The 16,477-nt window shown below is 31.0% G+C and overlaps 2 protein-coding genes across 4 annotated transcripts; both read left to right on the forward strand.

Annotated features, from left to right (window-relative positions):
- The first annotated feature begins 7,749 nt into the window (after positions 1–7,749).
- On the forward strand, positions 7,750–9,930 carry LOC141698168 (uncharacterized). Of its 3 annotated transcripts, XM_074502803.1 has the most exons (3): positions 7,750–7,988; positions 8,152–8,269; positions 8,435–9,930. In XM_074502803.1, the coding sequence occupies exons 2-3, from the start codon at positions 8,234–8,236 to the stop codon at positions 9,782–9,784; spliced, it is 1,386 nt and encodes a 461-aa protein (XP_074358904.1). In that variant the 5' UTR covers positions 7,750–7,988; positions 8,152–8,233; the 3' UTR covers positions 9,785–9,930. The 3 variants fall into 3 exon arrangements, with proteins under 3 accessions (XP_074358904.1, XP_074358903.1, XP_074358902.1); XM_074502802.1 differs by having other exon boundaries at positions 8,149–9,930; XM_074502801.1 differs by having other exon boundaries at positions 8,152–9,930.
- Positions 9,931–10,081: 151 nt separating this feature from the next.
- On the forward strand, positions 10,082–15,378 carry LOC141698169 (uncharacterized). Its single transcript, XM_074502804.1, has 7 exons — positions 10,082–10,262; positions 10,671–10,809; positions 11,312–11,418; positions 13,890–13,984; positions 14,097–14,185; positions 14,318–14,451; positions 15,011–15,378. Exons 2-4 carry the CDS (start codon positions 10,672–10,674, stop codon positions 13,900–13,902), a joined length of 258 nt encoding a protein of 85 aa, XP_074358905.1. The 5' UTR covers positions 10,082–10,262; position 10,671; the 3' UTR covers positions 13,903–13,984; positions 14,097–14,185; positions 14,318–14,451; positions 15,011–15,378.
- The last annotated feature ends 1,099 nt before the right edge of the window (positions 15,379–16,477 follow it).

The raw sequence follows: 16,477 nt of genomic DNA on the forward strand, positions 1-16,477 counted from the left end.
ATGCTACAGTCAGGGGTTAGTAATGGCAGAAACCCACCAGGACAACAAAAGGAAGGCCACAGTCCTTCACAAACAACAAAGCATCAAGAAGCACCGACCCTGACCAAGGGAAGAAATAACAAAAGAAGTACAACTCATTGAATCAAGTCCGAACCAAGAAGCAAACATGCCAAGTCCGCAAGGACTGGCAAGCAACCAAGTCATGGTAGTCGACAAGGCAAATCAGGTCCTAGACCAAGCTAGTCCTACCATGCAAGCAACCAAAGCAAAAGAAAAAGAATAAGTGAACTCCTACCTGAAGAAGAACTCCGAAGCCTGAGTTCATCAAATGGTTTCAAAGAAAGAACAAGCAAAAATCGAAGCTGCAGTTGAAACAGAGGAATTCAAAGAAAGAACAAGCAAAAATCGAAGCTGCAGTTGAAACAGAGGAAGTCCAGATTGATGAAAGCAGTCCTAACAGGAAGGTGAAAGTTGGGACAGGACTCGAGGAGTCCTTCAAAGAAAGACTAATGTCCTTGCTCCGGGAATACAAAGATATCTTTTCCTGAAGTCCAAGAGACATGCACGGACTACATAAGTCTGTAGCAATGCACGGCTTGGATGTCAACCCCAACAGTAAACCAATCAAACATAAGAGAAGGAATTTCACCCCGGAGAGGCAAAAAGCCATCATTAAATATAGTCATTGAAACATAAAAAAATACATTTAAACATTTTGTAAAATATTTTAAAAAATTCACTAAATAAATTATATTTAAACATAAATAAAATATAGTCATTGAAAGGACCTTATCACATACATATACAAGCCATCATTCACCATGAAATATAATAGAGTAGATGAATACGTAAAGCAATTTTAAAATAATATTTATATGCATGCATTGTCAACTATCTTGCATAAATTGTTGGAACGGTCTCAACTATAAACAAACACTTTAATAGAATAAATCACTTTTTAGCTCATATTATTTGGATAATAAGAAAATCAACATATAATTGTACACGTATCTTAATCCAAAAGTATTATAATCTAAAATTATGATATCGAAATCAAGACTAATAGTAAAAGTGGGCATAAAATAAATATTCTTCAAATGTTCAAAAAATATATAGTATTATATTATTAATCACAAAAACCTAATTCTATAACAAGATTATCGATATATCATAAAATGAAAACAAATAATAATTATGCAGATTAATAAAACTCGATGTTGAATGAAAAAAGAAAAAAGTCCAAAAGACAATATCTATATGACAAATTCTCTTATAATCGTTTCACAACTAGATAGTTTTTTTTCTTTTTTCTTTTTTTTTTCTCACAAATCTAAATACATCTAGTATGTTGGAAAACAAGATATCTCTTCGATATTGGATATATATACTTTATAGCTAGATAACTACATTTATCTCATTACCTAATTCTTCGTATCACCAGCTAAAATCTAATTAACGAACATACTTTGTAATCATAAGTCTTCTTTATTTCCGTTTGTGACCTAATATAATTTATAATACTCCCCCCGAACTAAGATAACCAATTTAATTTTTGCCTTCTTCAAATATTAGCGACATTTCTTGTCATTTAAGTCTTTCACAATATTAATCTAAACCCGGTGAAATATTAAACTAATAAATCTATAATTATGATAAACTCAAGGTAATATATCAAAATCGAAATTAGATTACCTTATGTTAAGTATATGGCATATTATCTTGACACTCTCAACAAATATATATATTTATTTATTTATTTTTCGTTAAGAGAAGCACAGGCATGAAAGGATTTGATCATGATGAAAGTAAGAACTCTAAAATTTGGATTAGAAAAATAAATGATAGAACGAATAAAAAAAAGTTCAACTAACATTAAAGTTCACGTTTAAAAAAAAAAAGAATTCAGAATATCAAATATAAATATAATGGAAATTCACAACAAATATATAAGTTGAAATAGTTTACAAGTATCACAAGAGTATAACATATATCAAATAAATTGACCAAATAAAATTTTATTGCAGCGTACCCGTACTAAGTTCTACCCAACCTCACAGGTTAACCTAAATAGGTATTCTACAAGAAAGAACCTAGGCTCTGATACCATCTTTGTTTCACCTCCTTTTAATAATAAAAGGAGATATTACCAAAAATTTATAAACCTGCAAATACAGCACTAATCTAATTCTAAACAATAATTAAACAGTCTAAAATCTCCAAAATAATTTTAAATCTCCAAACTGTCTAAACCAATAATATAAATGTATAAATTTCTAATTAAATAATTAAATATGGATAATGAAAAAAATCTGAAATCCTAATCAATAAATGGGGTATCTCTCAATCACACAATCACATATCCCCCTAAGCACCTGCCAGAGGAAGAATACGGCATGAGCCAAACGCCCAGTACGGATTTGAAATACAATTTATAAAACAAAGAGATCAAAAATAAATAATCTATAATTTAAAATAAAACAACAATTTCAAAAATAAGGCTGAAGCAACGAGTGGTTAGGATATTTCATACCGAGATCAGAACAGATACAAATACACACATCATAGGGTACCTAATGCGTGCAACAGAATGGATAACGTGTACGGCATATACGATGTCACTATAAATCAAATCACAAATCAAACTCTTGGTGCACCCACGTATCCACAACAAATATCAAATGCGCAAAAACTCCTCCCAAGAGCTAACAGAAAGATACGCCGTGACCAATCACATTGTCATGGAAGTGTCATGTCACAGGTGCTGCAATGACATGGATGTAGTACTCCTACAGCTGGTTAACTTGGTAAATCCTAAATCACAGTAAAGGTTCAAAATAAAAAATATTCTCACAAAATTTAAAATCACTTGAGACAAATAATTCAGATTTTCAAAACAGAGGGTGTCATAAGTAATTTTGAAAATCGCATAAACAGATATTTAAAATTTTTCAAATCAATTTTTAAAACAATTTTCAGAAGTCAAAATATCCAAACAATTTTAACGGAGCGAATAAAATATGAAATTCAACAAAGCAGAGATATTAAATTTCTAAGAAGAAGAGCGCTGAATAAAAAGTGGACAAAATCCGTACCTCAGAAATCATAAAACTTTAATATTAATAGTCCCCTAAACTCCTGATACCCGATCTAAATACAAAATATAATTTAGTATGATAATCAATTTAACTTGGCACTGTACTTGTTAGTAAAAAAATAATTACATAAATAAACTAAATTAACGTATGATTCCTGATTACATTTGTTTTGCTTGTACCATTCAAATACTAAATGATACGCTCACGAACCAATAACTAAATCCAAATCCAGAAGAGGTGATAGTGTGATCACTAAACTAAACTTGACAAGTGAATCTAATTTATATCATAAAGTAATTTTGATATGTATTCATCCCTGCAATAATTTAAAATAGCAAAATAGCACATGCATTAAAAGATTAAATTTTATTATATAACACCTGTTAAAAAAGGGTAACAATTTTAAAAAAATAAAAATAAAATTAAAGCCCTTTCTTTACACATGCAAAATAATTGATTTAGATTTCAAATTCTAACTTACATAACTAAATTAAATAATGTGCAACGATTAGTCAAAATGCTAATTTAATATATAATAAATACATAACTTAGGTGCACCTTGTTAAAACTGAGAACTGATTTGATTTTAATATTACAAAACTCCAATTTTAATCTCTTTTTACTGCACATAAACACAAGCACATGTACAATAACAAGATAGACACGTCATAGTGTTAAGATCTTATTTAATTTTTTAATATCCTAATATGACAGGTTATAACCATGATACTTAACCAAGTCTCAACTAACTATAGTTAATGGGTTACTGACTGAAATCTATGTTGGGATTTTAATCTAAATTATATGTTTAAGTTATTGTTTTATTTATTTAAATAAGTCAACATGTTTTATTTATAAGTAGCAGTAGGATTAGTAGTGGAAGTAGTAGTTAGTTAGGTTTATTAGTGGAGAAATAATATGAAAGGGTTGCTGGTTTTATACTACTACTTGTTATTTTAGTTCTATTTAAACTATCACCTGTAATCTTTTATTTGATGAGAAGAATATACAAGTTTATTTTTTCCGGTGAACACCAAATATACATGTACATATATAAATTCTAGTTTTATATCTCTACACCTGGTATCCGAGACTATGGTCCTGCATGGTGGCTATGCTCTTGTTGAATATGAAAACCCATGTACTTATCGTTAGTTATGGGAGCGGTCCTTTTGCCGGACACATAAGTGCATACGACACTCATTCTTCTTCTAGATATGGTAATTTGAGGTATAAAAATAAGCTTTGGTGTGCTTCAGGTATCTCAAGTCGTGATGTAGGTTTAGGGGGTTCTCTGTTAGGGGTACAACTCTGCACACGAGTTAATTTCCAAGTGGTGCCAGATGGGCAAATAGGAGATATGGAGGACTTGATGAATCTTATGGGAATCAAGCTGCATATGTTGCAGTTGAATATTCGCTTAGGAGTAAGCAATTTCTCTGCTGGTGGAGAGCTAAAATCTTGTGGTGGCGGATTCATGGGAGATAACTATGATGATGAACCAACTTTGTTATAGACATAGGTAGCGTGCCAGATAGGCAAATAAGACATGTCAGACGGGCAAATAAAAGGCGAGACGGGCTATATTGAAGTGTCAAACGGCAGAAAAGTTGAAAGCCACACGGGCTAAGTTAAAAGCCATACGGGGGCTGCTAGTATTTGTTGAGGAAAATTTAGATTAAGGGGGAGATTGTTGAAATTTTAATCTAAATTATATATTTAAATTATTGTTTAATTTATTTAAATAAGTCAATATGTTTTATTTATAAGTAGAAGTAGGATTAGTTCGTGGATTAGTAGTGGAATAATAGGAAGGGGTTACTGATTTTATACTGCCACTTGTTATTTTAGTTCTATTTAAACTATCACATGTAATCTTTTATACCAAATAAGTAGCACTATGCTTTGATTAGGTTATAAATACCTGTTTTTTTGTTGTTTTTGTTCGGTAGTCAATATATCAATTTAGCGCCTCTGTTTCCTCGTGCTCTGTTTTCTTCACCTATGCCGCCATCCCACTCTAGGGTTATAAGACGAGGTGTATTTCAACTACTAATAACAACGTGTATATATAACTCTTCTATTATTGGAATTTTAATAATTTAATTAAACATTCTTGTTCGTTTTTATTTTCTAACTAATCAAAATATTAATTAATTATATAATTCAAATCTAAATCATATTATTATTATTATTGTTATTACGAATATTATAGAAAGTTAGTTTGTTAATCGATTTAATGACATCTGGTAACAAAATAATGTTCAACCCCGAGCAAAAATAAAACTAAAAATATATGGTATTTAGTTATTTGGGGTTGTTGATGTAACAAGCTACGAGTTTTTTTTTATACCTATAATATTCATATTACTTTATTGAAATTCAACATAATTTAAGTAATTAAAATATCATAATTTAACCTAATTACTTGGACGCAATTTATACTTTTTAGATTGTTTAATGAAGTTATGAATCTATTTATTTTAAAACCTAATTAAATGGTCTTATATTTTTTTTAAAAACATTATTTACATATTTTCACATGGGTAATTATTGTAAATAACTATTTCAATTAAATCTATATTTTGGTATACTTATTTATATATTGACAAATTTAACTAATGAAATATTTAAATAAAAAATAATAAAATAATAACTATTTAAAATAATTATGCATCGCACGTGAAATTTTGATATGGTACTTATTTTTTTATACACTTTAATTTTACTGAATTATTCTTATTTATAAATTTTCATAAAAATAGCCTCTTTTTGTCAAAAAAAAATAGTCGTTATTATATTATTAGATTTATATATTAAAATTGGTTGTATAAGACAATCATAACGAAGGTGACTCAAAGATCACTGCACCATTGCTTCGTGCTAATTTACAAATGTAAATAAATGAGTCAAACAACTATATTATCTTTAGTCAACCAAAAACAAATTTAAATTAATAAATAGTATATTTATACTTACAATATATCCTATCTATAATATACTTATTACTATATATTAATGTTATATACTATTTTATATGTCTTTTTTAGTTGTAGCATTTCCTTTTTTTATCGGTCAAGTTGATAATTTTTGACCTAATATTAAACATTACGGTTATTTAGAAAACTAAAAAGTATATTAAAGTAAATTAAATGTACTATTCGTAACTTTGTTTATTTTGTAAAATTATAAAATATTAATAAATTTTGATTTATTTGACTGCACAAAAGTCAAATGTGACAACTAAAAATGGGCGGATGTAGTATTATATTAAAGACGAAATATTAAAAAACAAAAATTGATAGTCGCTCTGGTTATCTATATTTTAGTCATACTCTAAATTTACAGTTATATTTAATATAAAATACTATAATTAATATATTAATATTCATAATATAATTATATAGATAAAAAAATTGTATAATGGGTCTGAAGCCAAAACAAAATAACATTTATACTATTCACTTAGATATAAAAAATTATACTATCGAATCGGTCTAAAACAAAATTAAAATTAAAACATAATTCTTTGGCATGTATAACGGACATGGGATAATAAAATATTCAAAATAGTATACATCATCCATCTAAGTTTAAAGTTTAAAGAAATCTGTACTACTTACATAGTAATACGCTAAAAAACTATAGTTAGTTGGATTTGTTGCATCGAGTTAAATCAAAAAAAATTATACTACTGACACGTTACTATTGAACCGAGCTAAAACAAATTTAAAATTGAAAGATTATTTGTTAGTCGATATAATGAAATCGGAGAAATATAAAATAATATATACTACTCATTCGGCCTAAAACAAAATAATATTCAACCGGACTTAAAAAAAATCAAACAAACTAAATAAAATTACATGTATTTGGTTGATAAAAATCAAACAAACTAAATAAAATTACCTGTATTTGGTTGATATGTTATATAATTAATGTTTTTCTTATATGTGTATAATATATGCACTATTTAAAATAATGTTAAAAATAATGCATTGAAAGTTTTGTTGTTTTCCGGTCATCGATATTTTGGACATCAACTAACTTTATAAATATATTTAACATAAACCAGTCACTAATAGATTAATATTTATAATATAATTATGTAAATACAAATAAATTTAAATTTGTATAATGATCTCGATTCAAAATAAAATAATATATATATCATTTATCCCGGTAAAAAAAATTAGATCATCTAACCCGTCCAAACAAAATTAAAACGGAGAGATAATTTGTTGGTATATATAATAAGCAAAATTATACTATTAACGGAATAGGTGAATGTGTTGCATCGAGTTAAAATAAAATTAAATATTGTTGACGCGGTTAAAAAATGTTATACTAATATTGAAAGTGCAAACAAAATAAAATTTAAAGATTAGTCGTTGGTCGATATAAAGACATGAGGTAAAAATAAAATAATGTATAATATTCATTCGGATTAAAATAAAATAATATTTAATCATGACTAAAACAAAATTAAAAACAAACTAAATATAATTACTTGAATGTGGTTAAATAACGGGTTTATATATAATCATGATTTTTCTTATATGTCTATAATATTTATACTATTTAAAATAAAAATAACAAAATAATAATTATTTAAATACTTTCATAATAATAAAAATCTGGATTTACATGGACTAGTACTCGAGGTTAAATATTTTAGAAAAAAGGCACCCCGCCTAAAAACTAAAAAGCCATTAATTGTCGGAGAGAAGTAATCACCTAAAATGCAATAATATTAATTAGATTATGTGTTCATAATTTGCTATCTTAATTGTTGTAGGATGCTGTCTTAAACTGGTTGATGGGATTCTTGGGCTGAATAGATAAAAGAATCTGTGATAGTTTACAATGGCCTCAAAGTCTGGTGCCCACAAGGTGTTTGTGTTTTTGTTTATATGACTACTGCATTAATCCGTCTTTCTATTTAAGAGCGTAAAAAGTTACATTTTGTTTATGTGATGGGAATTTACTATTCATCGGCAACTTGTGTTTACCCTTGATGTATTTATTTATTTATAACTGTTTTTTTGTTTAGCAGGCTTTCGACATTTTAGTCAGTGTTTAGGCGTATATGGAAGTGTTAAAGTTCATGCATCTGATCTGATAGAAAAGCAAAGAACATGCACTCGTTACCAAATTCATGCAAAGCCAGTCAGGTTCTCCGGTTCTTCCACAATAACAAGATATTTTATAGCATTGGTTTTTTCTCAACTAGCTTGCATCCTTCCTCTGTAGATATAGAAACTCAAGTTCAAAAGATTACTAAACTTATCAATGACAGTCCGTATCCTGATAAACCACTGCATCTCGTCCTTTCTCAGCAGATCCCTCCAAATGCCCTTTCCACCTCGATAGTAGAAAATGTTCTAGGCTGCCTGTTTGCAACCCATGCTAATGGTCTAAAAGCCTCCGAGTTCTTTAGGTATGCTCTCCAAGCACCTCACTTGTGTCCAAGTGCAGATGCATTTGAAAAGACACTGCACATACTTACTCGAATGCGTTACTTTGACAACGCTTGGGAACTACTGGAAGAAATCAAGACGAAACACCCTTCTCTACTCACTATCAAGTCAATGAGCATCGTGCTATCAAGAATTGCTAGATTCCAATCATTTGAAGAAACCCTTGAAGCATTCGAAAGAATGGAGAATGGCATTTTTACTAGAAACGAATTCGGTACTGAGGAGTTCAACGTACTTCTTCGGGCATTTTGCACTCAGAGACAAATGAAGGAAGCAAGATCCGTGTTCAACAAGTTGCATTCTCGGTTCTCTCCCAACACCAAAACAATGAATATTCTGCTCTTGGGATTCAAGGAATCGGGTGATATCACTTCAGTGGAGTTATTTTATCACGACATGACTCGAAGAGGTTTTAAGCCTAATAATATTACTTACAATATCAGAATTGATGCGTACTGCAAAAAAGGTTCTTTTGGAGATGCTTTGCGACTTTTTGAAGCAATGGAACGAGAAAATTGTTTGCCTACATTACAAACAATAACTACTTTGATTCATGGCGCAGGGGTTGTCCGAAACAAAAGCAAGGCAAAAGAGTTGTTTAAAGAAATTTCTCGTAGGAACTTGCAAGCTGATACCGGGGCTTATAATGCTCTAATCAGCTCTCTCGTTAGATGCCGAGATGTGAAGTCTGCAGCTGGTATAATGGATGAGATGGATGAGAAAAATGTTCCGCATGATAATGTTACATATCATACATTGTTCTTCGGATTTTTGAAGTCAAAAGACATTGACGGTTTTTATGGTCTCTATCAGAAAATGATAGAGAGGAATTTCATGCCCAAGACACAAATTGTTGTGATGTTGATTAAACTGTTTTGCGAAAAGAATGAAATCGATTTGGCTGTAAATTTGTGGGTATACTTAATAGAAAGAGGATTCTGTCCTCACAGCCACGCCTTGAATCTTTTGGTGACAGCATTGTGCTCCCGTGGGAGGTTAGAAGAAGCATTTGAATGCTCCAAACAAATGCTAGAAAGAGGAAGGCATATAAGTGATTTGGTGTTTCGGATGCTTGAGAGGTGTTTAAGGGAGGAAGAGGGAATGGAGAAGTTAAGGATACTGGATAATTTGATAAAGAGATTAAGCACAGTCCTACCCCCATCAAGGGGGTATGCTACTGGCTTGCCTGATCAAATCAGTGTGAAGTGATAAATGTAGTTAACATATACAGTAACTAGGAACATGATAATTGTTTGTGTCCTCTGTACACTGTAGCCTGCAGGATATGATGTCCTCTGATATGTTATGAAATAGCCAGAAGTCCAGAAATTAGTCATATTAATGTTTCAATTTTTTCTCTGAAGTTTTCATTAAATTTGAAGGGTTTTAAACTTTTAATTTTTATATATTTTATACATAGGAGTCATTTAAACTATGCCATTATAAGCAAACTAGGCATATTTGGTTATATCCTATACTAAAATTAATACTATTATAAGCAAACTAAGGTAAATTTGGTTGGTTGTCGGTTTGGTATCATTATTCACCACCGTTAAATTTTAGCAGATAATTGAGAACCGTCAGATGTAATCTCGGATATGAGTTTCAGTGCAGCATGGCAATCTCCGCAAACACAAAGATTCTTCATAATCCCAATTGGCGTTCCAGCTGTATGTTAACTGAATTGGTAGGTTGAATTCTGTTATTGGTTATTTTTAACTCCCTTGTTATTACCTTTTTGTGTAAGTATTTAATTCAAAACTCTAATTGCTCATGTCGGTGGAACTATTATATTTGTAGATTGGGCTTGGGGTAAGCAAATAGAAAACCGAGTTTTGTTATTACATTTATTGTAGTGTCTATGATGTCAGAATGCACTTCAGACCATCTTTAACCTTTTTTTTGCTAATTGACATCTGTCGATGGACTTGTCTCTGTCTTGTATGGGTTATGTTTGTCATGTAATTTAATTTCCTTGGTTGATGGTTTATTATGTGTTAAATTTAGTTTTATTCACTGTTATGATGATTCTTCTGGTTGGTTGATGGGATTTGATGTTTAACTTTTAAATGCCTTTACAAAACACTTTGGAAAGTATGGGGAGATTTACTGACTTGGTGATAATGGAAAATCTTCATACTGGACTACCTAGGGGATTTGGATTCATTACTTATGCTGATCCTTCAGTTGTGGATAACGTTATTGAAGACTACCATGTCTTCAATGGGAAACAGGTTAGAATTTCTTTAAAAGCATTGGTGGTTGGGTGATAATTGGATCTACTTTTCTTGTTTTCTGGGGATTGTTAATTCATTATTCTGTCAGAGCACGTCCAATGCTAAAGCTAAAATGACTAGCGATTGCTTTAATTTGAGACCAAAAGTGCATTTTGGTGCTAAAATAGGAGTTCAACTCCAATGCTAGTTCTATTTTACAACCACATATTTCCGAATTTAGTGAAGTTCTGTTTCTCCCTCCTAAATTTCATTTAAAGTGAACCAACATACAATTCATTTTATAGTTATTCAATAATGTGGCAAGGATAGCTATAGCTATCTTTTGTCCTAAATATAGGACCAACTATCCATTTATGCATTTATAAGACCAAGTATAGTTATGCACTGGAGTAGATGTTTTTGATGTTGGTCCTATATTATAGCTATAAGACCAACTATAGCTATGCATTGGACTTGCTCTAATGTGTGAGGGCTAAATATGCTTTCTTTTTTTCTCCAGGTTGAGATTAAGATAACCGTTCCAAAAGGGGCAGCTCAGACTCAGACAAAGGATTTTAAGACAAAGAAGATCTTTGTTGGGGGGTATCCCGTCAACAGTCAGTGCAGGTATGCCTTGCCTAGTTGCCTTGCATATAGCTTGTATCACATATTTTAATTTATAGACTTCCTTACATTCCACTGATGCATTTTCTGTCATTTCCAAATGAGCTTAAGGAATTCTTTTCGAAGTATGGCAATGTTGTTGAACACCAGATTATATGTACGAGACCAACAGATCAAGTGGGTTTGGATCTGTAATATTTGACAATGAGGAAGTTGTTGATGAAATGTTGTCTAAAACCTATATGATTGATATGGCGGGTACCAAAGTGAGAATAGCTGCAAGCCCCCCCCCCCACACACATATATTTGTAACTGTACATTTGTGTCTTATGAAAGTTGCATCACTTAACATGCAACTCGTGATCTTTTTTCATGTTGGTAATCATATCGATAATTATTTTCATTCCCTACTCTAAAAGAAGATTGTTCTCGAGTATACTTTTTGGAGTTCTGGTTTAATGCTAGGATGAGGCCAATACAGTTGGAAAATTTACCAAGGGGGAGGCTCTTAAGCTAGTTCCTATGCTGCACAAATTAGGTTAACCAAACTCCTCTATTGTACCAAGCCCAGGGCCCACTCTTTCAGTGATGAGTTTGGTCGATTTAACAGCTCTTATGGGGGTTACGATACGATAGTGGATATGGCGGCCCTGGCCCCTATCCCAGTTTAAGAAGGTTATTTGAAGTGAGTAGTAAGTGGGAACTAAAACTATCCGAGAACTTTTGGAACATGTCAAGTAGCACTATGTTTGATTAAAATAGTCCTCTCCGGAGAAACTAATTGGACCTTTGTCATACTTGCTGTGAGTTTATGGTACAAGGCAGAATCTTTTTTGTTGGGATTCCAGTTTCTTACTAGTCATATCTTGATTTCTAAGTGGTTAACTGACAAATTACGTAGTTAAAAAGGGAAAGCAATGAACAGAAAGAAATATTTCAATAAGATGACTTCAATATGTGAAACTTGGATTTTCATTCAGGAAGCGCTGCAGTGAAGCTTGGTTAAATGTGATAGAATTTGGTGTCAAATGCCATTTCTAAAAAGCACTATAATATAAGTATGATGTTGTATGAGTCTCTAGTTAACACATACTATAAGTAACTTATGATATTACACTTATGAACAGTTTTCTTTTTAGTTGTAGTTCATTAACGTTGCCTTAAAATCATTGCTGAGAGGCAGTAGTTCGACCTTTAAAAATGGTGGATTCATGACTCATGAGGACTGCTTTGCCAGACCAGATTTTGGACTGAGTCTCAGCCATCTTCTTATTGAGCTTTTAAAATTTGTTCCCATATTAAAATTATATATTCAATATAATACATAAATTGCTTGTTTCATCCCGCCTATGAGTGAGCAAAGGGTCAGAACCGGACCGAACATGAACTGAAGAAACCGAGAACCGAAATAGGAATATTTCTAGAACCGAGCTGAACCCGAACCAAACGGTTCTGAACCGAAGTAACTGATTTTTTATTATATTTCATATTTATTTATTTTGTATATTTTTTATTCTGATTTTTTAACTTTGACTAATTTTGATAATTTATTGAGGATAACTTAGTAAAAGAAGATTTTTTATAAGGGGTAGATTATTTTGCGAGTACTTTCTAAAGTTTAATAAAAATATATATATATATATATATTTATTAGTAAAAACAATTGAAACATGATATATGTTCAGACAAATGAATAATTTAATACTTATAACATAATATTTTTCTTGAAATTTATTATAATATTATATATATGAGAAAAAATATAATACATAATGTTATTTATATATTCGTTTCGGTTCTTACGGATCTAGGATGTTAAGAAACTAAATTTCTAGAAAAATGAGAAGCAAACCGAGCCCGAATTAGTTAAAGACCCGAACCGAAACCGAAATTTTGGTTCGGTTCGGCTGAACCGCGTAATGCTCACTCCTAAATACCCTCCAGTAAAAAACATTGGGTTATTGGCTTGATGACTGTGGATGAGCTTGACGAGAATGTGAAGTACATAATTAGGGAAGTTTTTAAACACACAGTTTCATATTATAAAATGCTAGAGGGTTTTATCAGCATATAAAGTTAAACTTTACGAACTGGTTATAGTCACGATGCTTAATTTGAGTTTGTTGTGGTTTACTGTGCTGACTACTTGACTTTGTAGTTGCTATTAGGACGTCATATTAAAATCGGTTTGAAATTTCAGTTTAAATGGGTATGCGATTAGATGTAGTTGCACCTAGATGTAATGGAGTCATAGAAGATGGTATTGATAGTGAAACTATTAGGGATGAAAACGTTCAATGGCCAAAATGAACCCTATGATATTAATTGCTTTATATCTTTCCATGGGAGCGGTTTTACCGAATGACTATATGTCTCTATGCAAATTATGTTTGCTTGCTAGTATGGGTACTCTATCTTAATTTTTTCTTTTTTATGATCCAACGGAATGTACATTGTTTTTTCTTCTATTGTAGGAGATTGAGCTAGAGCCCATGCTGTCGAAGGCATGGGAAAGACACATGCAAAGTGGTCACTGGTGGCCACTGCTTGGCGTATAATGCTTCCTGAGGTGAAAATAGATGTCCATGTAGCTTTTATTAATTCAGTTGACGTGATGATAATATGGATAGATAGATGGATAAATTTTTGTTGTGGCTCCTGAATTTGTTATCATATTTTAGGTTGTACTTTTGCAAGAAGTTGAAGATGAAAGAGCATACTTGTTAAACATGTCATGTTAACATATTTGACATTGAAGATATTGGTGAAGGTAAGGAGCATGCTTCTGCTCTACAATTTTCTGGATCATAAAATTTGATGGCCTTGAAGAAAGTCTTCATAGAAATTAACTACATTACCAGCTATCAATAATAGAGATTGTTTTTATTATCTCTCCTTACAGTTTTTGCTATCGAATGGATAAAAAGAGAGCAATTGTGGAGCGACCACGGGGTTGTACATTGTGTAGGGAATGCATATGTGAAGATGAGTATAAGCCGGATGTTGCACTTCAACTTGTGAAAGATCATTTCGTATGTAAGTAAAGTTCCTCTTTTGATATATTAGTGACTCGCTGAACCCGGATTTCTTTAAGATATATTTTGGTGTGGTGCCTCATTGTGTTCATCTAAATGGATATTTTCCTGATTCAATAAGCTCAATCACAATGCATTCATACACAGGTGTAATGTTTAATGAGTAATTTCCTTACATGTTTATAATCTGGGGATAGGGTTATTAAATAAACATTTTAACATTGCATATATCCATGTGAAAAATGTTGTGTGTGTATATAGAAGTTCTTGATGAATGCAGATTTGCTTAAGTTTTTTTTTTGGAAATGGTGTCTCACTTTGTTCATCTAATTGGATATTTTCCTGATTCAGTAAGCTCAATTACAACGCATTCATACACAGGTGTAATGTTTAATGAGTAGTATCCTTTCCTGTTCATTATTGGGAAAAGGGTTATTAAATCAACATTTTAATAATGCATTTATAACCATGTGAAAAGTGTTGTATGTGTATATAGAAGTTCTTGACAATGTAGCGAAGCATGCTCTTTACGTCTTGTTTTTCCTTGTTGACTATGACAGTTACCATAGAGTCAACTGGAGCATTACCTCCTGAAGTGCAGTTTACCGAAGCTTTGAAGATTTTGGAAGACAAATGCCAAAGAGTCATAACTGAGCTCTCGTAACTTTTTAGAAATCGCCAGCTTCAGCGCACACAATATTATCAAAAGTTTGTATCAAAAGTAAGTGGATGCATTGTTTGCTGTTTGTCATAGTGTGTGATAATTGCAATTTATCATGCCCTGTTTGGTTTATTAAAATCACAATTAAACATAGTTAGCCTGTAATGAGAAGCCGGTTAGATGGCTAAACCTTGTATAGCTTCAACGAATCAGCTTTGGTAACGTCTTATTTAAGGTTCTATGGAGATTCTTGAAAACCCTTGTGCACTTTGATAGTCTTGTTCATCAGATGAAGAGGTTTGTTTTTTCCTTTTTTGTTTGAACTTGTTAAATTTTTGTTTGATACAGGTGAATCTTTGTAATTTTGACAATCTTGGTTCAATGACTCTTAATGAAATGGCACCTGCTGGTTGGTCGAAAATGTTGGCCAACACTATTGCTGACGGTCAATTCCGACCATAAGTAAAAGCTGCAGAAATTGGTGTTTGCTCTGCCATGTAATCCGATTAAAATACTCTAATGTTTTCTGTGTTTTAAAAATCCATGAATGTCTTCGGTGTTCTAAGAATCTCCCATTAATCCTTAAAAAATATTTGGTCGATTTATTTTTTGAAATTTGATTAATATTTATAAATTATTTTTAAAATATATATTTTATATTAAATAAGGTAAATATATTAAATATTATTAAAATATTTAAATATATTCGATTTTTGTTCCGATTAATTCCCGGTTTACCAATTTATTCCTAATCGGTACCTAAACCGATTAGTACCGACCGATTACCGATTTTTACAACCATGAATGTGTTGATTAAATGTTGCGTTTACATTAAATTCGTTTCTTTAAAAAGTTCAATATACCTTTTTTTTCTTCCAAAAGAAAAGCTTATGAGTTTTCTTCAAACAGTTTTAGAAAATAATTATTTGAATTTTTAAAATATAGATATTGAAAAATATAATTATTAAGGTACATTTTTTAATTTAAAACTGCCAAAACAGAAAATATCCAATTTTATGTGTGACAGGGATTTGAAATCGTTGTTTGGTGAAAATTGAGGAATACTAATGAATTAGGTGAGTTTAATTTACCATTTTGGTCAACTAATTTAGAATAAAAATGAACATATTGCAATATTTATATGCATCACTTGTACACTTGCAATTTGTTTAAACTACAAGTCAACATGGATTTCATATTTTTGTAACTATAAAAGACTAATGTAGTGCAGACTTGCATTTTAGTCGATCTTATACACATTATGTCAATGAGAAACAAGTACAGAATATGCTAAAAACGGTTAACAACTTAATATTAAATAACAAAAAAAACTTGATTTACAATACTTCAGATATCTTGTTTACCA

The sequence above is a fragment of the Apium graveolens genome, chromosome 11 (genome assembly GCF_009905375.1).
Source record: "Apium graveolens cultivar Ventura chromosome 11, ASM990537v1, whole genome shotgun sequence".
Taxonomy (NCBI): domain Eukaryota; kingdom Viridiplantae; phylum Streptophyta; class Magnoliopsida; order Apiales; family Apiaceae; genus Apium; species Apium graveolens.